Source organism: Homalodisca vitripennis, chromosome 8 (genome assembly GCF_021130785.1).
Source record: "Homalodisca vitripennis isolate AUS2020 chromosome 8, UT_GWSS_2.1, whole genome shotgun sequence".
Classification (NCBI taxonomy): domain Eukaryota; kingdom Metazoa; phylum Arthropoda; class Insecta; order Hemiptera; family Cicadellidae; genus Homalodisca; species Homalodisca vitripennis.
Window position 1 is genome coordinate 15403727 of NC_060214.1, and position 26049 is coordinate 15429775.

The 26049-nt window shown below is 31.4% G+C and overlaps 1 protein-coding gene across 2 annotated transcripts in view; it reads left to right on the plus strand.

Annotated features, from left to right (window-relative positions):
- Positions 1-1146: 1146 nt before the first annotated feature.
- Positions 1147-26049, plus strand: part of LOC124367349 (endoplasmic reticulum resident protein 44-like) — a 44465-nt gene continuing 19562 nt past the window's right edge. Inside the window, exons 1-4 of one of the 2 annotated variants that reach the window (XM_046824099.1) lie at positions 1147-1380; positions 2862-2937; positions 6675-6830; positions 17640-17824. In XM_046824099.1, coding sequence (XP_046680055.1) covers positions 1324-1380; positions 2862-2937; positions 6675-6830; positions 17640-17824 — 474 coding nt within the window. In that variant the 5' untranslated portion in view covers positions 1147-1323. The remainder of the gene's footprint in view (positions 1381-2861; positions 2938-6674; positions 6831-17639; positions 17825-26049) is intronic. The other variant, XM_046824096.1, reaches the window with a different exon arrangement.

Consider the following 26049-nt stretch of genomic DNA (forward strand, 5'->3'; position numbering starts at 1 on the left):
TTATATTTAGTAATCCCTCCACTTCAATTATGCATTTGCCTTGATCTTGATCGTCGAGTACTAAGCGGCGAGTATGACTTTTGCTAGCACAGTAGTGCACAGTCCTACAAACTATTAGTGTCAGTGCAGGATTTTTTCCAAGCTAATTTCTTAACCTTTCGGTTGTACAATGCAAGCGCCTCGTGATCGACGTCAGGTTTATCTTACTTTTACTTTACCGGAGAAAATCTCAGTTATGTTAGATGTGCCACCCATGCTTACTCAAGAAATATAAACACTTGAAAGGGATCAACATTGAGCAGCTATTCTGCTGAGTGTGTTTTTCTAATCTTGTCTGATGTTTTCCTTTTCTCTTTATTAGTGTATCTCATTCTACTATAAGGCGGTGTGATGTTTTCTGTCACCTTGACAGAATTTGCAGACTATATACGGATTGGGTGAGCGGAATAGTAGCGAGAGCTGCCTTGGTGATTAAAATATAATTATTATAGATAGAAGAACCGGTGTTGGATTCTGATTGGTTCTCAGGGTTAGAAATACCATCCTGCCATTCATTTTTTGGAACTCAATTCAGGCATGTGGTTGCGAAAAACATAATGTGAGCATGAACATTACATGTTTAGTACGTTTGCTATTTTTGTCTTGCTCTCATATAAAATAACTACTATATTTTTCAGGCAAGGAATCGGGTAGCTAGATATTAATAGTTATAATCGTCAGGTAGTTATTATGGCATATATTTGTCATATTTTTCTTGTCTAGTTATATTAAATATATTAGACGTTTAACCCGTCGCGTCGATACAATTGGTCACATCTTGAACGAAAAGTAAATACACAGTCAAATACAAAAGTCTGGGAGTTAGTGATGTTATCATATTATTCATCTGTGTTTGTTCTTTAGTATAATAACTGACGGAATCTGCGGTTGATATGTAAAACCGCAACTTGGCGGTGAATTTGGAAAATCTTTGCAGAGAGTGGAATGTACTGGCTTTTTGATTATTTTCACTGCTACGGTAACTCTACTGTTTTGTTGCATTTGCTCTGTCTTTAGTTCATGCTGAAGTTTGACTTGACACATGCTCATTGGTTGATTAAAAGGAACGTTGAAACTTGAAGCGGATATATAGAACCAGTCCTACCCGTTACGTCGTAATCTGATTTTTTTTCAGAACAAGAGGAAGAGAAGAAGGGAAGGTGAAAATAAATAATTTGTTTCATTCGGGTCTAAGGTGGTGTTGGCATTTTTCTAGATGTTCGGCGAATTTTAGACATTCGTTGTGTACAGTTGAAGTGTATCATAAGACATATTTAATAAACAATGTATTTAATTCGTGATGTGAAAAGTTTTAGGTTTACAATTTTTCTTCATTTAGTAGTAAGTACAAATCAGAGACGTTTTTATTAGTCTATAAATTTTATCTATTGATAGGCTAGAAATTTTACACAATATTGTCGGCTTAAAAAAAAATGTTTTGGTATGTTATTATAGTAAACGGAATGTCATTAATTACTTGGTATTACTAATTTAATTCTGAAACTAAGCCTAACTTGGTTCCTAATTTTCACAATCCATAACCTATAACTTAATACAGAAATGGTCTATCCTTTTATCTTTTTATTATAATTTGATTTCGTTGGTATCAATTTATAGAGGAAACATGTTCATTTATCTTTAATCACTTATATAGCAAAATTGTAACCAAATATTTTTCTCAGAACTGGATATGAGTGAGAGTAATGGCTGGAGTTGCCAGTTATTAATGTATTTTGCTCGTCCTGAACAAAAATGTAGGCTATATAGTTTAAGGGGGTGGGAATTGCGGCTGCAGTCTAATAAGAGGCCACCACCACAATAGAATCATACTATATCCTTGAAAACTGTAAAAAGTAACTAAATGTTAAACTGTTGTTTGTTACATTTTATAAATACGCAACATAGATAGTATTAATATAAGGTAATTCCTGTCAACATTTTTGTTTCTATAGTTTAGATAATCATGAATATGATTTTATTGTGGTGGTGGCCTCTTATTATACTGTAGCCGGAATTACAAATAACTATGCTTTACTATTGCATTGAGTTAACTTAACCGTCATTTAATTTTGAAAGTTATTTGCATAGCCTGTTTGTGTGTGGATTACATCAAAGAGATTAATTTATTCATTTTTTAATTGGTTGTCATGTTTTTTCATGTGTTGTTTTTAATCTTTTGACATTTTTATGTAATTTGACGTTACCAAGTGACTTGGTTTGTAAGTAAGTAGTAGATTGTACAAACTTAAGGAATTAAGAAGTTATGGTTATGTTAAGTTTGGTCATTTATTCAGTTAATGATTTCTTTATATTAGAATTTTTCATTAATTTGTGGGAAATTTGGCTAAGTTTGTTTGCATTTTTTTTAAGTTTTTTATTTTCAGATTGGTAATGTGATTTGCGTTAACCTATTGTAATCGTCCTCATGAATATATAACATTTTAAGGTTTAAGGGGATAAAATACCAATGACCTCTCTAAGTCACACAGTCCATGTATTCTTTATATGAATTTATTTTTGATAGGTCCTAGTGACTAGCCTATGAAGCAACATATATTATTACCAGATCGTGAAAATCATAATTACATGAAATCTTACTCTTATGGATTGTTTACTTAGGAAAATTTGTAAAACATCCGTACCCCTTCATATGATATAATCTGAAAAATCGTGTTTACATTTTATCTTTTACAATAATATAGAAATGTTGTCTCTCTTGATGTTTCTGTATGTCAGTACACTAGTAGTAAATATTTAGCTGTTAAAAAATTACATGTTGATTTGCAGTGAGTGGTTTTAAAATCCTTTTGTGAATGTTTCAGGTATGTTATCTATGTAATAACCCAACAAACAGTGGAGCCGTTTCCCTAACGCATGCCACTGTAGATGCAACCTTAGGTATGTACAATCAGTAATAATAATTAATTGAATAAGAATAACAGTTGGTTCTTAACTGAAATTGGTGTATTCAACATGAAATTTGAGAATAACAAAAAAATTGAAAGTGTTTGAATGGATCAAGTGTTTGCACATCATTCCTAAACCTGGAAAATGCTTGTAAACCATTTTATTATTAATTTATATTATAGTAAACGAAGTAAACGAATGTTATATTTATCTTCAGGATTCTTAAAATATAACATTCCATCAGGGTTTAAGCTGAGATGAAAATTTTTGTAGCGAAAATTCTACAAGCTCTTCAGACTTTTCAGCAAAAATGTTTGTCTTTTAGCACTTATTAATAGTATTGGTATGACATCAAGATTACAATAATACTTATCAAAAACAGTCTGCAGTTCTACAATACTTTACCCTCCAAAACCAATATTTATATCAATAATATAGTGCTGTTAAAATATTTAAAACCTCATTAAACAGATTTTGTTTTGAGCTTTTATTAAAAACAGTAGTAGTTAGAAAATACAATTTTTAATTTACTGTAAAAATATATAAACAAACGAAATCTTTTCTCAATTTAAAATACAAAATAAAAAAATAGTATGGTTATTTTTTTACAAAACAAGTTACTTTTAACATCAGTTTATCTTTAAAAAAACTAATTAGGCCCTACCAACATTATCTTTCTCAATCTTTGTTTTGTAAACACCAATGTTCATTTTATATTTTATGTATATTTCAACATTGACTAGTAAGTAAAAATAAGATTGACAACAGTTTGAATTGATTAAGTTATGCTCTTATGTATTTTTGCTGTATGTAATTTATTTATGTACGTTAGTTAATGTATATTTCTTTAAGATGTAATCTTAGATAAATGTAGTAAGAAACTTTCAATATTATCGTAGTGATCTGCACATCAAGTCCTTATCAGATAAGACTGATTATTATCAGACCTTTCCTTGTCTATTGTAGTTTATCTAACCACGCAAATTGTTAGTATGGTTAGATTATATTCCATAATAATCTTGTATATAAAGTCTGTATTTTAGTTAATAAGGTTAATTATTTCATGTTTAATCCTCATTGAAATGGATCTTTCTATTAGTAACTTCAACAGACATCATTAAAAATTCTTTAGATGCGTTATGCTTAACCTTTCACGAATATCTGACATTTAAAAATAAAATCTGACTGTAACATAACCTCAAATCTCCAGCACTAAGTTACAGACGCCAAGACAAGATGTTTAGAAGTGTACAATATGCGTTTTTGGTCGTGTCAGTGTAGTATCAGTAACAGAACCGCTTTTATAGCAACAATATAGGCGTTAGTTGTATACTACTCTCGTATCGAAAAGTACAGATAACCTTGTTTGAATGTTGGCCACAAACTAACTAGTTGAATGAAAATCACGGAAGTCAAATTAAATTGTAGCTTGTTTATTTCTGCGTCTAGAAATAAATCAAATTGTTTACAAACATTAAATTTAAGTTTTATTTCGGTAAGAACAAAAACTTTTTACCCGTTTTGGTGCTTTTCAACCAGACTACAATTTTGAACATTCATAAACAGGAAAACTTGCAGTCCTATTAAGACCAAAGTTTTATACAAGATATGTACAATTGTACTAACTTAGGGATTGTAATTTTATAATGATATGGATAAAAGTTGTTGTCGAACCAGTTGTTTGTAAACCATTGTAACTTTCATTCTTAGCAGGTTTGGTTATAAAATCTGCATTGGTCACCTTATTCAGCTTATAGTCATTATTTTTGTTTTAAAGGCAATTTATTTTTGTAAACACAAATTAAAACTATAGTTTTAACACCACTTTAACTTAATTAAACAGATCTTTTTCATTTGCTGTGGCTGGCGCCTGCTTGGCACGCGCAAACCTCGTCAGACCGTCGAGGGCGATGTTGCAACGATAGTGCGCGGTCCACTCGCACCCTTAAGTGCAAGAGGAAGCAATAGTAAATTATATTGTTTTAACATATTGGACCCTTTACCATCCATCAGCTTTTTCATACGAACTTTGGACCTCCAATGGCAATTTTAACAATGAATAGTTTTTAATGTTCAAAATTGCAATTTAGTAGTAAAGCGCAAAAACTGGTACCTTTTTTCATTGTCACAAAACATGGTTATTGTTTCTAAATAATTTGCTTTATAACATCGATAATTACCAATTAATTACTTGAACCTTATCAAAGAACCCCCTTATTAAGAGGAGGGAATCCCCCTATTTTTACATATTTCATTTTCCATGTTCGATTTTACATTTTACATTTCACATTGCAAATTTCACATTTCAAATTTTTTATTTTACATTTTTCATTCTATATCTTACATTTTTAATTTTCTGTTAGATTTTACATTTCACATTTTATATTTCATATTTCACATTTTATATTTCAAATTTCACATTCAAAATTTCACGTTTCAAATTTCACATTTTGCATTTCATTTCACATTTTACATTTCAAACTTCAAATTTCACATTTTACATTTATACGTCTAGATGCAGAAATAAACAAGCTTAAGTTTAATGTAACTCCCATAATTTTAGCTATATTAGTTAGTTTATGGTTAACATTCAAACTCGGGTATCTATTTTTTTTCATCCGAGAGTAGGCAAACGTTTTCCAACCTGACAGTTTGTTGACTGATGGCGGGCACAGTGTCTATCTAATATTATACCTATGTATATGAAATTAAATGTGATATGAATATTTATATCGCTGTAACCTGACTTTCTCGTTTTCGTCGCAATTTTGCGAGACCTGTTCTCAACAGCATTGCATTTTCTCAGATTTAGTGTGGGCTTTGTTTTATAGAATTATAGATAATTGTCACCTCTGGAGACCTTAGCACTCAATGTCCACCTCCTTCTCATGACTCATCTGATGTGAAAAGATGTAAAAACATCATAATCTTGAGGAACATGCACATACTTTTATGCAACCATTTCTTTGCTTTGAATATCTGCATTTTGCCCTGTAAACAGTGAGCTCAAATTTGGGGAGGGGAGGGGGATTGTTGTAATTTTATCGCAAGAATCTTTCCTCTGGGTGTCACTAATCCATTTAACTAACATGTTGAAAATAATAAAACCCTCAACCAAAACATTAGTTTCTTATAGACTTAAGTAATCTGCCATCTAACGAGCATTTGAATTCTATAATTTAATGTTTTAACTAGACACAACATTTGCCAAAATATAGTCTGTGTTAGTGGACGTATTGGCCGAAATTAATCTTTGATATGCATTTTTAGAATTTTATTGTGGCCTAACGTATTTAGTACTGATTGTGAACTTACTCAAAAATCCTTCTAAAAGTGTTTCAACCTTAAAAACCACATTGAGTTTTGGTTCATTGTTCTTCTCTCATCGGATCCTTTACTGTAACATATGGATGGCATTATTTATTTTTGGTTGTGGTGAGGTCCTTTGTACATAGATTTGTCCTTTTATATGTTTAAGGTCTAAAATGTGAAATTAATTGGAAGACAGAGTTCTAAAACTTGGGAAAATTAAATATAAATTTCAATTTACAATTATTGCAAGCGTAGAACATTTTACTGTGCTTACATTTAAAATTATTTTTGGTTATTAAAAGATAGATGGAATGATTCCAAACATTTTTTGTTCCCAAGTGACTCTTACCGATGATACTCATAAGCCTAAAACTCACTGACTAACTGTGAATTTAAAAATTGATTCTCTGTTTCAGCTTCAAATGAGTTAGTATTCATCAACTTCTATGCAGACTGGTGCCGGTTCAGCAACCTGTTGGCGCCAATATTCGATGAGGCCGCAGACAAGGTTGCGGAGGAGTTCCCCAACGCTGGTCAAGTCGTCATGGGAAAAGTAGACTGTGATAAAGAAAGTAAGTCATTGGTTAGAGTTCTTACTTAAAATATTACGATAGAGAAATCTTGTACAATAAATTAGAGAAAGTTATTGAAGGATCAAAAAGCACATAATTTTAAAAGGAATATAACTATAAATGTTGATTTCTTTTTGTAAGTGGTTATCTATAATTAACTGTTAATCCCCTAGTTGATGCAAACAAGTATTAAGAATACTCTTTATCATTATATAGCTTAATAATAATATTTTATTGCAGTAAAGTTTTTTACTAATTATTTACAAGTCATGGTTACAGTTTTCATGTCAAGTCGGTACATCATAAAAGTTTGAAAAAAAATACAGGAATTGAAATCCGGATCTTAGAGAAATATAAACCATTCTTCAACTACAACATTAGATGTATTTACACACATTAGAAAAATTATACAATTTTATAACAAAATATTATTTTATTTCACATAAAATATTATATTGTGGTTATTAGGTTTTTTTGTATAGTTCACAAATTTAAATAAGAATTTTCCTAGCTCTGTAATTTCAAAGTTGATTTCATGTTAAATTTTGGTTTTATTGATAATCATAAATTTTGTTATAAAATTGTTTAAATTTTTTCTTAGTTCACAAATTTAAAAATAAAAATATAGTTTTCTTCTGCTTAATATAATTTTATTTATTAAGCTTATTTAACTAATAATTCGTTCTTCTAGACTATAAAAAGGAATTTTCCAAAAAACCAACATAAAACTTTATTTTTAAATACTCTGAATTAATTGATTTAAAACCTCTATTTATTGTAAAGTCTTAGTATATAACAGTGTAACTGTTTTAAGTATTCTATAAACGACAAAAATGTATGGACTTCTTGTGTATCGCCTAATGTATTAAACATAATTAATTTACTTTTTACTTAATTCTAATTATGATACAAATTTGGACAATAGGAACACAACTCATTGTGTGTGTCATACGGATCATGGAACTTAAAGTTGTGATTTTGCACTAGGAAATACTCAAATATTTTATGACTACCAATAGTAATTTTTTTATCAGATTTCTCAGAAAATGGTCATGAATGTTGCAATACTAGTTAATGTAGTTTATTGTGTTTTACACACGAGATAAGATAAAAACTATTTCAGTTCATGTAATTAATTAATTGTTTTGGGTTTTCCAATTCTTGTTAATAGTTGTTTGAACTAATTTTAATTTTAATTTCACCAAACGTATTTTGTTACTAAACATTATTTACTTGTCGTTATAAAAACTCCATCTGCATACAGACATTATACATTACATTTTAAAACAATTACTCAAGCCATTAATTTTAATGTTGTACAAGACAGAGAGAGTAGCATGTTAATATTAGTTGAGACTTGCCATTGGCAATTGAATCTCATGTATTAGCTTAGTGTTCCTATTAGTTATATAATTCTCATAAAATTCTCATGTATCAGCTCAGTGTTCCAATTAGTTATATAATTCTCATAGAATTCTCATGTATCAGCTCAGTGTTCCATTTAGTTATATAATTCTCATAGAATTCTCATGTATCAGCTCAGTGTTCCATTTAGTTATATCATTCTCATAGAATTCTCATGTATCAGCTCAGTGTTCCAATTAGTTATACCATTCTCATAGAATTCTCATGTATCAGTTCAGTGTTCCAATTAGTTATACCATTCTCATAGAATTCTCATGTATCAGCTCAGTGTTCCAATTAGTTATATCATTCTCATAGAATTCTCATGTATCAGCTCAGTGTTCCAATTAGTTATATCATTCTCATAGAATTCTCATGTATCAGCTCAGTGTTCCAATTAGTTATATAATTCTCATAGAATTCTCATGTATCAGCTCAGTGTTCCAATTAGTTATATCATTCTCATAAAATTCTCATGTATCAGCTCAGTGTTCCAATTAGTTATACCATTCTCATAGAATTCTCATGTATCAGCTCAGTGTTCCAATTAGTTATATCATTCTCATAGAATTCTCATGTATCAGCTCAGTGTTCCAATTAGTTATATAATTCTCATAGAATTCTCATGTATCAGCTCAGTGTTCCATTTAGTTATATCATTCTCATAGAATTCTCATGTATCAGCTCAGTGTTCCAATTAGTTATAACATTCTCATAGAATTCTCATGTATCAGCTCAGTGTTCCAATTAGTTATAACATTCTCATAGAATTCTCATGTATCAGCTTAGTGTTCGAATTAGTTATTACATTCTCATAGAATTCTCATGTATAAGCAGAGTGTTCCAATAATTAGTTTCTAACATTCTCATAGAATTCTTATGTATAAGTGGAGAGTTCCAATTAGTTCTAACATTCTCGTAGAATTCTCATTTATCAGCTTAGTGTTGATATCAGTTATATCATTCTCATGTATAAGCAGAGTGTTCCAATAATTAGTTCTAACATTCTCATAGAGTTCTTATGTATAAGCGGAGAGATCCAATTAGTTCTAACATTCACATACAATTCTAATGTATCAGCTTAGTGTTCCTATTAGTTATAACATTCTCATAGAATTCTTAGTACATTAGTGTTAGTGAAAATGTAAATTGACTACATTTGGCACGGTTATCAAACCAAAAATCACAAACTGAACACCTCATTATCGCCTTTGCCAGCCATATTGTTATAATAGTAAAAACACAAACGTGTATTTTGTGAGACAAATCCTGTCCTAACGAAGTGCTCGTGGTAGCAATTTGGTATTGTTTATTGGAGTGTTTATTTTACCATCATTATCAACAAACTGTTAAGTGTAAATAGCACTGTTATCAGCAGTAGAACTGTAGATAGCGTCTCGTGGACTGACACGAATGTGCGGAATCAACCTGTCTGCTATTCTTTAATTACACATACACACAAGCAGTATATTGTTCATTAAGATAAAAGGCATTGAAAGCACATGTACACTTGGTTCCATTCATCGCATGGTGAATGTCTGTCAATTTATTGAATTGTATTCTTCAACTTTATTATTTATTTCAAATACATTACTAATGGAACATTACCAGCACAGTGTTACACAATATATTAACTTTAAACACGTATTTCTTTTACTGTTGGTATTACTGATAAAAATGTTATCTTTAAAGCAACATTTGATCAATATGTTCATATTGCTTTGAAGACATTCAAGTGTAATACATTGCTTTTCTTTGTTAACATTTTAACACTTTTTATAAATTGTTGCAATCATGTTTTTTTTTTTTAATAAATAGATAAAAGGCATTTACACCACTATTCTATTCATTGCATCGTCTGTGACTAATTTATAGGCAGCATTTAACCACATGCGTCCGGTTTCTGAGTTGCATGAATTAACATCCCAATTTTACGGAAATCACTGGTATTTTTTGTTTTATACCATTCTAAGACAAAACTTTAAATAACTTGACATATTCAAGAAGCAAGAACTTTGTCTTGAAGCATTCATTGCAACATGGCATTCACACAATTTTATAACTATCAATGTTATGTGAACAGGTTGCTCGTCAATGATATTTATGGAAAGATATATAAAATATTATACATTATTACTTTACAATAGTGTTATGAATAATACATATAATATATATATATATATATATATATATATACAATTTCAACAAACAAACAAGTTACATATAAAATATTACAAACAACTTTTGATAGTCACAAATGTAAAACTAGGTTATATGAGCTACATATTTCCCTATAAGAATTCAGTTATTCTTTAATAAGCATTGCTTTTCAATAAATATTTATAGCATTCTTAAAACTAAGACTTTTTCAGCTTCTTAATATGAACAGGAAGTTTATTATAAAATTTAGTTCCCATATAGCTTGGTGAACTTTTAAATAATGTATACTTGTGCACGGGAACCTTCTGTTTATTTTTAAAACAAATGTTATAACTGTAATTATGGTGATTTATATGTTCTGAATTTAATTGACTATGAATAAAAATTAAATAAGTATTAATATACAGTGATGGTATTGTTAAAATGTCTAAATTCCTAAAAAATTCTTTATAAGAAGTTTTATTTAAAAGCAACATGGTTCTTACATATCTCTTTTGAATTTTAAAAACAAAAAGAATAAAAGAACTACTTACTCAGATTTGAATTAGTTCTGCTAATGACTACAAACAAGAATAATAAACCATAATTCTAGTCTTAAGATCAACCAACTCTCTAAAATGTACATTTGATAGCGAGCTGAGCTTAGTCTTTTAGTTAATTATCAATGTATGGTTTCCAGAATAAAGTTTTGTCTATAACCGACACTAAAAGTTTACTAGACTCTATAGGAGTCAGAGATGTGTTCTTGAAATCTATTGTGAACCTTGACAAGTCCTTATTTTGAACTGTCTGAAATTTTACAATTTGAATCTTATCACTATTTAATTCAAGACCATTATATGTAAACCATTTTTTCCAAAGGTGCATTAACAATTCCTAATTTTATATCCAGCCCTAGATTATATTTTACTAGGGATGGTATATTTTCAGCATATAATACCAGATCATGCTTATCATCATATGGCAGATAATTTATAAAAATAATGAATAACAAAGGGTCTAAAATTGACCCTTGAGGGACACCGCTACGTTTATTTGCCAATGATGATATATGTTTAATACCATTATTGTTGAGTGTTGGTCTTTGCTTTCTATCAGCAAGTGCTAATGAGTTATCTGAAATACCATACAATTTTAGTTTTCTTACAAGTAATGAGTGATTTACACAGTCAAAGACCTTACAGGTCACAGAAAATGCCAGCAGTATCCTCTGACCTATCCAAGGCCCCTAGGACATGTTAAACCATTTCAAAAGCAGCCTGAGCGAAATCCAAGATTATGTTCTTGACATTTACATAGTTGTTTATGTGCATTTTTCAAAAACCTTTGATATGCCGAGGAAAATAAAAACTGCAATTGTTGGGATCGTGCCTTTCTCCTTTTTTGAAAAATGGTGTTACATCTGCATATTTTAGTTGTGCACGAAATTGACTAGATAGAAATGACTTGTTGATAACTAAAGCTAAAGGTTGTGAAGTATAAAATGCAACCACTTTAAGTATTTACACTGGGATCTTAACCCATGCTGCAGTCTGTGTTCCTCAGACTTATTATGATACCATATAAATCTTGTGCACTAACAGACTCAAATACAAATGGGACTTGTTTTACTACAAATAACATTACTTAAAAGCTGAAAAGATAAATTTATCTGAAGGATGGCTTAAATTATGAGTGTGTTTACAAACATTGCACTGAGATGATGGGTTATTTGCATGGTATCATTACAAATTTTGTTTTTTATTTTAAGTTTTGTACAGTCACGTTTTTTAATGACATTACTACGTAAACTCTGACTTAACCACATTACACAGAGCTTTACTTTTGTTTTCTGGATCACTTATATATTTACAGTTATACATTTTCTTATCAGCAGCACAAACCTTTTTAGAAATATCCTTGTATTCTTTTACATGTAGAATAACATTCACATTATGACTAGATTTTGCCATTTTATCTATAATATCTTTTTATACTTTGATTTATTACTTGACTCAACTATTCATGTAGAGACAGACAGACCATAGGCATTACACAAGACATAAACACATGAAACCAGTACAGTGTTGGCTAATGTTTTGTGAAAGTTTGCCTCAGTACACGAGGACAAAAGTGTACATAAAGTTACCTATGTATCTCCAAGACATACAGACAATTAATTTCAGAAAAAATATGGCAGTGGCGAGAGCAAAGGGTATTTTGTACTTTAACAGAATATGTAGAATATTAATTCAATTGAATTTTGAGTTTAGCTCCAGTTCACCTTCCTTTTATTGCAGAATCAAACCTTCCTACCATAGGTACGTTATGTGTAGAGAACTCTGTTGCTCCACCGTGCTTAGAGATCGTGTCTATTACATCAAAGTACACTTAATTATGCACCTGATCAGGCAATGAGAGTACCACTTCACCTATTTATAGGTGTCTCTGATGTAGAAACAATGTAAATGAATTGTTTTGAGCTTCTTCGTTGTCGACTTTCTTTGGATCTCTTCAGATGTAGGCCTACATGACTCCAGATTCCAGGAGTCAAGTCTGAGACAGCGTCAGATATCAGACGCTGCAATAAAAGGAAGGTGAACTGGAGCTAAACTCAAAATTCAAAATGAATAGGCAAAATGTCTTATCTTTAATGTAATTAAAAGACCTATATATTTAAATTGTTGTTTTATTTATTGTGTTTATTTTATATTTTTTTAAAATCTTTTTTGCATTGTATTTTGTAATAAAAACCAAGTGTCAATAGTATAAAGTATAAAATATACAGCCCTTATTATGATTTATAGTTTTAAATGCATTATTTCCTCTTTTTACATATAGCTATCCTAGATTTTAAAAAAAATTTATTTATTTAGTGTTAATATTTATTATTAAGTATTTTAATGTAGTTTTAGTTTTCACAAAGCATTACAAGGCTATGATGTAATGTGATGCTTAAGAATCAATCAATAAAACAATTATTGTCCATTACATATTTACATGAAACTTACCTTTCGTTCGGGCGAAACAGTAATGGTGCTTGAAATTCAAACTAGTTCTTCGAACTTTTTTATTAGACTTTATTTGGGATATATGTTGAGATCATATAATTTTGTCCTGTTTTGGACTTGATGAAGTCATTTTATTACTTAAAAAAAATATTTTAACATGGTAATGCTAAAAAATGATGTGACGATTGGTTCAATCGATCAACCAATCAATCAATCAAATTATATTTCTTATTTGATACAAAACACTACATTGGGAATTGTCATTGTGTTAATACTCAATATTACTTGCTAACAATGGCTGGCTATAAATTCAACCAGTGCTAATTTTAGCTTACATAATTTATACGAAACAGGAATATAAATCCAAGAATGTACCATGGAGGTAAAGTCAATTAAATTAAATCTTCTCAAAATAAGTGATTAGAATTAAGCCATCATCCACAAAATATATTGTTAACAGAACAATAGGTTTTGTACATTAATATACTTCTTTAATTTTCGTAAGGCATGGTTGGCTTATTTCAAAATTTATGTTGAATTTTAAAATTGTATTAATCACTTTATAAGCCATGTAATAAACAGAATGTTCAATTTTGAAAGTATTGTGTTTAGGAATGTCCACAAAATTCAAAATTTCTTTTATTAAAATGTCAGTAAAATTTGTTGAAAACCTATTTTTATTCTTCGTGTAGAACTTACAATTTCTAAAATATATATTGGCATGGCAAAGTTAAAATATTTGTAGACTTAAAAAGAGGTTTGCAGTCTTTATAAACTGATTTATTATGTAACATTCTTATTGCTCGTTCTTCTTTGGAGGACAAAACTTGTACTATAACTATTGAAGACTTCTCCCAACTTGCTCCCCTTCCAGTGCCATATGCATCACAATTTTATATCCTAAAAATTTTTGGATTTTCTGATAAAGGTTTATTTTACTTATTACATGTTATGTAAATAACAATTCAATTTCTGACAATAGGTTGATAGATAATGTCCTTAATTTTAGAATATCTCATACCCCACAATTTCAAATTTTTGTCCTATATAGTTCATAAAATTTTTATTTTTTTAGAAGGACTTTTTCTATTATTTGATACACAGTTTTGTCACCTTGGTATCACTTGGGTGCGTTGTTGTTTGTATTGTTAGTGAGTTTTCTCTGTCAACAATACCCTCTGGACACTACTTATTTCTGGAAAAGAAAGTATTATAATGCCTATAAATAACTCCAGTGGTGAAACAACTGATGGTGAAACCCACTGGAATTTAGTGGTATAGCATACTAGTCCTTGTTCTATAAGTATGATTCGTTGCATAATTCAAACTGTGGCAAATAAACTAATACTAATACTTCAGCCTCAATTCATATCCAAACATTATAGATTACAAGGGACAACAGAGAAATGGGAATAACTGTGGAATACATGTTTTATTATCAATAGAGAATATTATAACAAATTCCACAGACATTTTTGTTACAAAGATGTCACTAACGATCAGTCAGTTAAACTGTGCAAAAAAGAGGTAATAACATTTGTTGACAAGAAAAGATACATGCAGTTAAAACAAGTTTACTACAGAGCCATAAGTGAAGCTAAAATAAGTCTCGGTGATGAATAATTGATGAAAAATGCAAAAGTAAATGTAGAAAAGCTTGGGAAATTGTTAAAAAAGAATCAGAAAATAATATGCACACAATAAAAAAAATCTCTGTCTGCAGATGTATTGAACAATTACTTTATAAATAGCCAAATAAACAAACACAATAAACATGTTCAAATGATTTTAATTACTTGGATCTCTTTAGGAATTTTCCCTGTCCCGAAATCTGTAAAAATTACTTCAGGTAGAAAACAATTGAAAAAACACACATTAAGGATGTAGTTAACAAAATGAGCAACTCCCGAAATGAGGATGTATTTGGTTTATCTAATTATGTAATTAAAAGCATAATATATACGTAATTATTAGCTCTGCTTACTTATCTTGTAAACTGTATGTTTATTGAGGATAGTTTTCCTCAATGTTTAACAATGCAATGTTCCTAAGTGTTTAAAGTAGCCAAGGTGACACCTATTTTCAAAAAAATGTGGCAGAAATAACCCTGAGAACTATCGCCCAGTTGTAATTGTCCCTATACTAATACGTAATTGAATCCTGCAAATTGAAGCAACTGTATGATTATTTTGTAACTAACAATTTTCTACATCCTCTTCAGTTTGGTTTTAGACCTCATCACTCCACTATTAAAGCTGTTAAGTTTGTTAAGTCAAAGTCAAAAGATTCTTTATTCATAAACTGTACAAATAATACAGAGAATAGTGTCATGAGTATCATTTGCGTACAGCATACTATAAAATACTAATTTAAAATATGTTCACATACACAAACATCTACCTAAACATTTTTTGTTTTTAAGAAATTAACAAATTCTTTGACATTGTATACAGAAATATCATATAAAATAGATCTAATTTCATTTTTAAAATGTTTTACATTGAGCGATTTAACATTGTATGGTAGCATATTATAAAGCCTCAGTCCAAATTCACAAAAACTGTTTATAGTTATTTGAAAATTGCACTGATTTACTCTAAGGAAATTGTTTTGTCTGGTAAAATCACTATGAATAGAATTATTTGTAGGAATTGTATCTAAATTAGTTTTGATATATAATAAACAGTCTAAAATGTATAGAGAAATAATAGTTAAAATACCAAGTTGCTTAAATAATGGCTTACAGTGAGTCCTACTACTGACATTAAACATTACTCTAACTGCTCTCTTCTGTAATAAAAATAGTCTTCTTACATTACCAAAATGCCCCCACACAATAATTCCATAAGATAAATGACTTTGAATATGGGCAAAGTAAACAGCTTTCAACACATCTATGGTTACAAAAGATTTAAGTTTTCTAAGCATAAAACTTCTTGTTATTCTGTTGTTCTTGTTACTCTTAATGGGTTTGAAAAAAAAACTTGTTACATGCTGTAGTATAATTAATTTGAGCAAAGTGTTTGATTTAGTGCCACATCCAGTGTTGTGTAATAAGCTATCATTTTATGGTATTAGAAATGAGGAATTACAACCACTTGAAAGTTACCTTAGGTATAGAAAACAATTTGTATGTTTAAATAACTATTCTTCTGATGTGTTAAATGTATGTACAGGAGTACCTCAAGGCTCAGTCCTTGGGCCTTTTTTTATTCACAATGTTTTACAAATGATTTTAGTTATAATATACCTTCAACATCAGTGCTATACACTGACAAACACACCATTGATATTTGCTCTGATATTGATATTAATGTTTCACGATTTGATGGTGTGTGGGGTAAGCCTAGGGCAGGATATTTTTCTTCATTGATCAGATTACCTTGTAACAAGGTGAAAAATTGTTGGGTTTGTTCACCAAATGTAGGACAGGAGTAATAGAAAAAGATCAAGAATTGCCTGTTCTCTTTGCCATGAGGGTTGCCATCCAATGTGTTTGCTTAAACATATTTGAAATTAGGCCTACTGTTTTATTTTTTTTTGTAAGCCTACCATTATTGTAAATATATAAAACAGTGTTAGTACAAATTTGTAAGTAGTGTAAATAGATGTTGTGACAAAGTGTTAGTAACATTTTGTGAACCACAATTCATAGGCTCATTGATCGGAACTCATTTTATGCCATTGGTGAGTGATTTGTATTTGCTTTTATTTTTCTGAAAATTGGTACTTAACAATTTTATTTTGTTTAGTTGTTAAATTAGTATTTCTTGCCCTAAGAGCATGAAATTTTAATATGTTATAGCTAATTAAATGAAGAATTAAAATATTTGGACTTCCATCATTAAGTTTTTATTATTTCTTGCACTTTTAAGACTTTAAAGTTATTTTTTTAACGAAAAATGTATAAACAAAAAACACAATGTAACAAATTTATTACATTGCTTTGATAAACTGTACAGTTCTCTATTTAGTTAGGGAATTTAATTCTGAAAATGTTGGTACCAGAAACATTACAATATCTCTAGTAGAAATTGGAAAAAATAATTTGTTATAAAAAAAAATAAAGCAGTGTGCATGTGGCAGTTTATGAGACTAAAAAAATGGGCATAGCAGTTTTAAGAGAAATTAATTTTTTCTTCCTGATCAGAGGGTTAAGTTATAAATTTCAATCCTTGGCAATGATAAACTAGTCACTAAAACATGTCACTACTATTTAATAAACATTGTGTATTTATAAAATGGTTTTTTTCAGGTGATATAGCATCAAGATTCCATATAACCAAGTATCCAACATTAAAAGTGATACGAAACGGACAACCGGCCAAGCGAGAATACAGAGGTCAGCGCTCTACAGAAGCTTTTGTGGACTTCATCAAGAAGCAGCTGGAAGACCCTATCAAGGAATTCCATGATCTGAATGAGCTGAAAAATTTGGATGTAAGTAATCTTATCTGTGTGATTTGCTCACATTAATGGATAAACAATGCCGGCAGCTGTGGAAGATTCAATCAGAGAATTCCATGATCAGAATAAGATGAAAAATTTATATATAAGTAATCTAATATATGTGATTTACAAATAATGCCAGCAGCTGTGGAAGACTTGATCAGAGCATTCCATGACCGGAATAAGATGAATAGACAATAGACAATATGCTTTATTCATAATCTTTGAGATTAGAAATGGTGTCATTACATAGGTATACAAATAATATAAATTTGTATTAATTTCAGGTTGGTTGAAAAGGTGATTCATCATTCTCCTCCAGTCCAGAATTTCCTCAATGGAGTAGTAAGGGCGGTGAAGAAGCCAGGTAGTCAGTTTTCTTCTGATCTGCTGTTATCTTGTGGTGTTTTTGACCTCTTGTGGTAGGATGTTTATAAATTTTGTTCCGGCATATGTGGGTTGTTTTTTCAAAGAGGGTCAGTAGATGGGTGGGAAGTGTATAATTTTCGTGCCACTCTTATGTTGTAGGATGTACATTAGCTCCTCTTGTCAGGTTTTGTTGACTGGCATAAATAACAGCTTCCAGGATGTACATAGCTACTGCAGTCAGTAATTTTTGCTGTTTAAAGGCATCTCTACAGGATTCCTGGGGTCCTAATCCTGTTAGTATACAGACTGCTTTTTTCTGTAGCACGAGTACCCTTTGCATGTTATTTTGGAGGAACTTACCCATACATTTATCCTGTATTTGAGGTGACTTTCAAACAGAGCAAAGTAAGCACATCTTACAACTTTCCGCACTGGCAATCTGTTTTAGTCTTCTTATATATATATATAATATAGTATTATAATATATATATATATATATATTAATAATGCCGAGCTAAGTTTTCCACATAATTGGTCAACCTGGTCGTTCCAGGAGAGAGTTTCATCTATGACTACTCCAAGGTAATTCACACTATCCACCCTTTTGGCCTCTGGCAGTTCCAGTACTTCATCTTTTCTTCCTAATACCGGTTGCTGGGTCTTGGTATTGTTTAGTACTAGGTCATTTGCTTGAAAATACTCTATTGCCAGATTTATTGCTATATAGGACTCTATTTCCAATTGTGATGGTTGTGTATTTTTTAGTAGGAGGACTGTATTATCAGCGTACATTAGCATAGAGCAGTAGTTTGTGATATATTCAGGGAAATCACTGATAAAGATGATATAGAGAATAAGGGCCTCAGTACTGATCCTTGTGGTACGCCTCTTGTCAACTGGCAATGCTTTGGAGACAGTTCTTTTTGTTACTCCATTATTTGAAGTTTTTGTTTCTACTGCCTGAGTTCTGCCTGTTAAGTAACTCTGAACAAATCTGCTGATATTCCTCTGATCCCTTGATCTTCTAGTTTTTTGAGAAGCAAGTCGTGACTCAAACAATCAAAAGCCTTAGTGAAGTCCAGGAATATTGCAGTGGTCGTATCTCCCATGTCTAAAGCCAATAGTCAATAGTCAATAGTCAATTTTTTATTGCGGAGACAAAATACATTTGTATAGCAAACGTCAAATAGGTTAAAATTTGGACATACATACCACATCGAGCTCTCATTCAGACATACATTTGATCACTCATTCCACGTTCATCCATCGCCAATAATTCCCACTTCGTTCTAGAGTCAGTCTTGTTATTGTGTGGTTCTCCCAGTCATACTCCAGAAACTCTTTTATATTGTAAAATGCATTTGACGCTAAACAGCGTTTTAAACGAGTTTTTAACGCCTTGAGCGTCGAGGCGTTTTCTTAATTCATTAGGCAATCTGTTAATAAAATGAACCCCTGCCTGTGAAGGCAAGCGTTCATAAACCACCGTCCTGTGTCTCCCAGTTCGGTAGTTGTCTCTGCCTCTAGTCAATCAATCAATCAATCATCTTTATTCATATTTGCACAGTAAGTACAAGAATAGTGTCATATTTTTATCTTATTTCTATATATATATTTTTTTTTCTTAGTAGTACACTATCATTACAATACAGAATTGTAAACAATCTAAAGACAGAACAATGCCATTACCCACTCATTTATACTTAATTAAAATCTTTTATAACCACCAAACTAACATATTTTATTGCTGACATTTTAATTGTTGTGAGAAAATAAACTCTTCTATAGAGTAAAAAGCAGCATGTGCTAAGAAATTTTTTCAACAAACTTAAAAAGGTATTAGGGTTTTGCTCTTTTTTTTATGATTTGGGGGGTAAATATTCAAAAAATTTATTTCCTTTAAAAGTGGGTTTTTTTTTTTTCAAAAAATAATAATTTATGAGGTTCAACCAATCTATGTGACCTAGTGTTATACCTATGGGATGTATTACCTATTGCAATTCTTTTATTGATAAATACAAATTTAACTGACTCGTAAATGTACAAACTGGTAAACTGTAAATATAATTAAGTTCTGAAAACAAATGTTTAACAGAGTCTGTTTGCTTCAAATTAAACATGATTCTTAGTGCCCTTTTTTGTTGCATTAAAAGTTGGTCCATATTTTCTTTTTGTTGTTGATCCATAAATGCAAATTCCGTAGGAAATAATGTGAATGGATTAAAGCATAATATAAATTTTTTAAAGTTTCAATATTACATGAATGGGCTAGTCTCCTTAAAGCGTAAAGACCGCTAGACGTTTTACGAATTACAAGATTAACATGTTCTTCCCAGGCTAAGTTTTCGTCTATAGTCCAAGCCTAGAAATTCTTTGTTTCCTCCACCTGCTCCAATATTTCATTGTCCACAAATACTGTAGGAAAAATTTTATTCCTTGTTTGTTTTTGTTGAAAAAGGAAACAAAACTAGATTTAGATGAGTTTAAAAGAAGGTTTTTAACTGTTTAAAAAAGTCTTTTATTAATGATAGGCCAATGTACGATGAAAATTCAACTAATTCTTCAGTTTTTGCATAGTCCCGTACGAGTGAATGTCTCGGCCCGTAATCAAGGCACATTTAGACATACAATACAACGTTGTTTGTAAAAATGTAGAGGCTAGGCAGAGTTAACAGTTGCAACCTTTTGAAAGTTGACCTGCACGACTCTCTAAACTTTAATTTTGCAATGGGTGCGGATCGCTCGCTTCTGTAATTTAAAACACTCTTGAAAATTGGTTCCTTGCACAGGCACCCCATAGTACCATCCGTAAGTGAGGTGTGGATAAATCAAGCCATAATACGCCGTTATCAGAACTTGACTTGGGCAGTATTTGCTAGAGACCTCAGAACATAAATGCCTGAGGCTAATTTTGAGCAAACGTGATCGATGTGAACATTCCATGTCAAACCTTGATCAAGGTAAATTCCAAGGAATTTTGAGGAATAGACTTCTTCTAGTATTGTATCCGCTAACATAACGCTAGGTCCATACTCAAAGTCTACTGGGTTTAAAGTGAAATTTAAAACGTTAGATTTAGATGAATTTGTATTTAGATTGAGGCTATGAAAATGTTGGACACAATTGTTCATTCCAACAAAATGCGTTTTGTTCCAAATCTGATTTCGAAGATTCGTTTAAAACAAAGAGTCGTATCATCAGCATACTGCACGATTTTCCCGTGTGGTAGTGATGATTTTATGTCATTAACATAAAGCAGAGGAAGAGAATTGGACTGAGAATGAATGGATCCTTGAGGAACTCCATAACTCATATTTACAGAATTTGAAATATGATTAGAAATTTGGACAACTTGAGTTCTATGGCTTATAGGAATGAACTAAGCCATGTGAGAGGCACGCCTCGAATGCCATGCGATTCCAGTCTGTCAAGCAGTGTAATATGGTCAACACAATCGAAAGCCTTAGATAAATCGAGAAACACACTTAAAGTGTGATTTCGACTTTCCAATCCCTCTACAATCATATCGACAAGACCCACAATTGCATCTATTGTCCGATTTGCCCTTTCTGAAGCCAAATTGAGGTCATTTGAGAGCTGATTGTGTTTATTCAGAAACTGAAGCATTCGCACTAAAAACAACTATTTCAAATAGTTTGCTTAAAATAGGCAAAATAGAGACAGGCCGATAGTTATTCATGAGTGTAGGGTCGTCTTTTTTAAAGATAGGGGTTACTTTTGACATCTTCAGGAGTGAGGGAAAAAACTCCCAAATGAAATGAGGAATTTATCAAGGCGGTCAGAGGCCTCACAATATGCTTCGAGCATTTTTTTATGAGCCACATTGAGTTTGAATTAAGATCATTCGATTTTTTGGCTGGGAGCTGCTGAATAATACTGACGAGTTCTTTCTCGTCGACCGGTGCCAAGCACATAGAGGCTGATGGAATTTGTCTTCTCGTGGAGTTTGCTACAGGAGCCGATGGCCGAGGGCCTTGGTCACAAGCCACAGTTGCAAAAAAACTTGTTAAACTCGTTAGCCACCCTCAGTTTCATCATCCAAAAGCCGATCCCCAATTTTGATCTGTGCTATTTTTGAAGGATTTGATTTATTGTTAATGATGCCCCAAATAGTTTTAGAAATGTTTTTTGAAGATATAATCGCTTTTGAGACATCATATGCTTTTGCTGCATGGATCACCTTTCTATAAATTGTTTTATATTTCCGGAAAAATGTTTTTAAAATTGTCATCTTGTGTTTGTTTTATAAATTTCAGAGTAAAACTTAAGTTTTTCTCTCGAGATGAGAATTCCTTTAGTGATCCATTTATTGTTTGTCATTTTTTGACCAATTTTGATGGTTTCTTTTTGGACAACATAGATCTAAATAAAAGTTTAAATAACTATTAAAAGTTTCAAACTGTTGCTCAACTGGTTTGGATAAATTTAGAAAGTCCCACTTTTCTTTCGAAAGGAAAGAGTTGAGGAGAGCCGATATTTTCTGGCCTTGTGTCTCTTACGGTTTTGGAAATTTTGGGCTCCCTAATGAATTTTGTTCCACTAATTACGGCCTCTTGGCCATAGTGGTCAGAAATCGCTGTATTCACCACAGACACTGCGACATTAGGAAGGTTGGAGATAACATTGTCAATAGCAGATTTTGTCGTTGCTGTCACTCTTGTTGGGGTCTTGACAAGCCACTCGAGATCAAATGACCTTAATAAATCTGCTAATCGTTTTGTGGTTTGCTGGTTGTTGTCCAAGACGTTTATATTAAAATCACCCATCAGGATGTAGTCAAGGTGATGATTCATCAGGTCCGTTAGTAAGGATTCTAATTTTGTAAAAAAACATGTTTTCGTTGCCACTGGGAGACCTGTAGATGCCAATGACAATTAATTTTTGAATTTTGGGTTGAAAAGCTGACATTAGATATTCAGCAATGCTTGCCAGGGCTGTTGTCGTAGATTTACCCTCAACAAAACCATGTTGATTGCTTGGTAGCAGGTTGTTTTTATTGAGATGGTCTAGAAGACGTAACAGTACAATTTTCTCAATAATTTTGGATTCAACAGGGAACAAGGAGATTGGCCGATAGTTACTGTTTTGAGTTGGATCTCCTTTTTTGAACTTTGGATAGACTTTTGCTGATTTTAATTTTGATGGAAAAATACCTTGTGCAAATGATTTATATATCTGTTAGTGGGCATATTAGTGGCTCAATACAGGTTTTTATCAGTTTTGTAGAAATGTCACCAAAGCCAGTTGCATTTTTCGATTTGATTTGCATTATGGGTGTTCTCACTTCATTTTGAGTTGTCGGCCAAAGAGCAAGAGTGCCATTTACTTTCAGCCTGGGAGGCGGTTCCAGGCATTCCATCATAGACAGCTTGAGCAAGTGTGTTGTTGGCGATACTTGTAAAAAATTCTTTGAGTTGTTCTGCTACTATCATGGGGACTGATGTCAGTGTACCATCGTTTTTAAGTTTTATTGGTTCATTTGTACACTTATTTTTGCACCTATCTTGGTTTATAACATTCCATATAACTCTGCTTTTGTTGTCAGCATCGTTAATGAACTTGGATGTCAGATGTTTTCTTTGGGCCTTGAGGTGAAGGTCATAGGACCTCTTTCTTTCTGTTGCAGTAGCTTTGTTTTCTTCTGTACCAGTTAGCAGGTATTCTTCTTGAGCTATAAGAAATTGTTCACATTTGTATTTTGTTTCTTGGTCATATTTAATCCGTTGTCTTTTTTTCTTCTTAATGCGGGTATGAGTATAAGGGCATGCCAAGTCCATGTTGTATGTCATGATTTCTAAAAAAGTATTATAGGAGACTTCTGCTGATGTAGAGCCAAGTATGTCATTCCATCCTTATTTTTCAACAGATTATTAAGAAGTGCCAGGTTTCTATCTATGAGATGTCTGTTGTGTATAATTTGGTCAGGTATATAGTTTCTAGAGTTTTTTAGTTTCATAAGTTGTCCTGTATGGTCAGAGATAAAGGTGTTGATAACAGTAACTATTGGTTCGCAAGGAATCTGATTAGAGCAGACCATATCTACGGAAGTTGCACTGCGTGGGGTAACTCGTGTAGGAGGTAGGTTAAGTCTTGTGATGTTGTGAGACTTAAGTGTGTCTTGGAATTTCTTGTTGTTTCCGCTGGTCTCAAGACAGTCAATATTGATGTCACCCATAATTACAGTTGGGCTATTCCATGTACGTATAGAGTCAAGGGTGGTTGATAAAATTTCTAATGCTTCGTCAAAATTGTTATTTGGTCTGTAGATTCCAACAATGTAGAAAGAAGTTTTTTTCAATGTTAATTTTATTGCAGACAGCTCACAGACAAGCTCTTGACTGTATTTATTTCCTCCCAGACCGGTTGCATAGTTTTTAATATCATCTTTCACCAAAATTGCTACTCCTCCTTTTTGGTGGTGTACTCGACAAAAACTTTCAATGAGTGTGTAGCCCTGTAGGTAAGTGGTTTCTAAATTTGTCTTTTTGAGCCCATGTTCTGTGATGATTACAATGTCTGGATTAGTAGTGCTGAGGAAGTGGTTCATTATGTCAATTTTATTGGACAAATGGTCAGCATTTTGATGAAAGATTGTTAATTCTGCATTTTCTCTTGTGGAGATGGAGTTTTGAGTTTGTTGTCTTGCTCTCTGTGATGAAAACTTTTAGATGTAAGTAACCTTATCTGTGTGATTTTATGCACATTTATGGATAAGTAATAAAAAAATAATTAGGTGAATGAATGTCAACAATACTTCAATGCAACTGTCATTGTTAGTAAAAAATAAAATTAACAATTGTTAGTTTTAAACAACCAATACTGATGTTATCAGAAAACGGAAAAAGAAGTCAGAAACTATTACAATATCTTTTAGAAATGTATAACGTCAGTTTATAATAATTTCATGTCTTTCATATTTACAATAATAATGTTTCCACAAGAGTACATATAGTTGTTTATAAAGTTAAAATGTAAAGTGCCTTAAATAAATTAGTAAACGTAAAATAAGTCTGTAAAATAAAAGTACAGAATCTGCCAATAAAAATGTGTTTAACTTTCAGTTCATGTAAAATGTAGGTAAAAATGTTATATATTCAAAAGAAGTAATACATTCTTTAATAGTTGTTGAATATTATGAATCTATCTATATAAAAATGAATGTTTGTACGTATGTCCTTTATAGAATTAGAAACTATGTGACCGATCATTATCAAAATTTGTGTGTAAATGTATTTTTCCACGGAGAACGTTTATATGCTATGCCCATTGGTGTAACTCGACACCAGGCGGCGCTGCAAAATATAAAAGTTATCAAAGCACCTGCACATTATAAACTGCAATTACAAGAGAGCTACGTATATTAAATAGCCAAACATTATTTGAAGGCGCTGTTTTTATATTTGTCTTTAAAATAAATTTCTGGTTGAACTTTAAGCTTGAGTGTTAGACCACTTTAATGTACGTGTACAATGGCTATAAACATACACTTTTGACAGACTTTCTTGACTTCCTTGGCAACAAGGTAAACTCTACATCAGCGTTGGAAATATAATTGAACCAGCACTTGAACCAGAAGTGCTCATATACGGACAAAACTTACGAAAAGCGTGCGAAGCCGCGGGAAACAGCTAGTATTTTATATTTTTTATGTGCAGAATTTAAAATATTATATTCTTTGGGAAGTGTTGATTAAATCTTTTGGTCTTGGTGATGGTATGATTATTTTAAGAATAACAATATGTTTATTATCATAAACTTTACAAAAGCATTATCACAAATCATGTATAAGACAAATGTAAAAACTAGCAGAAGTTATAAAAATATTT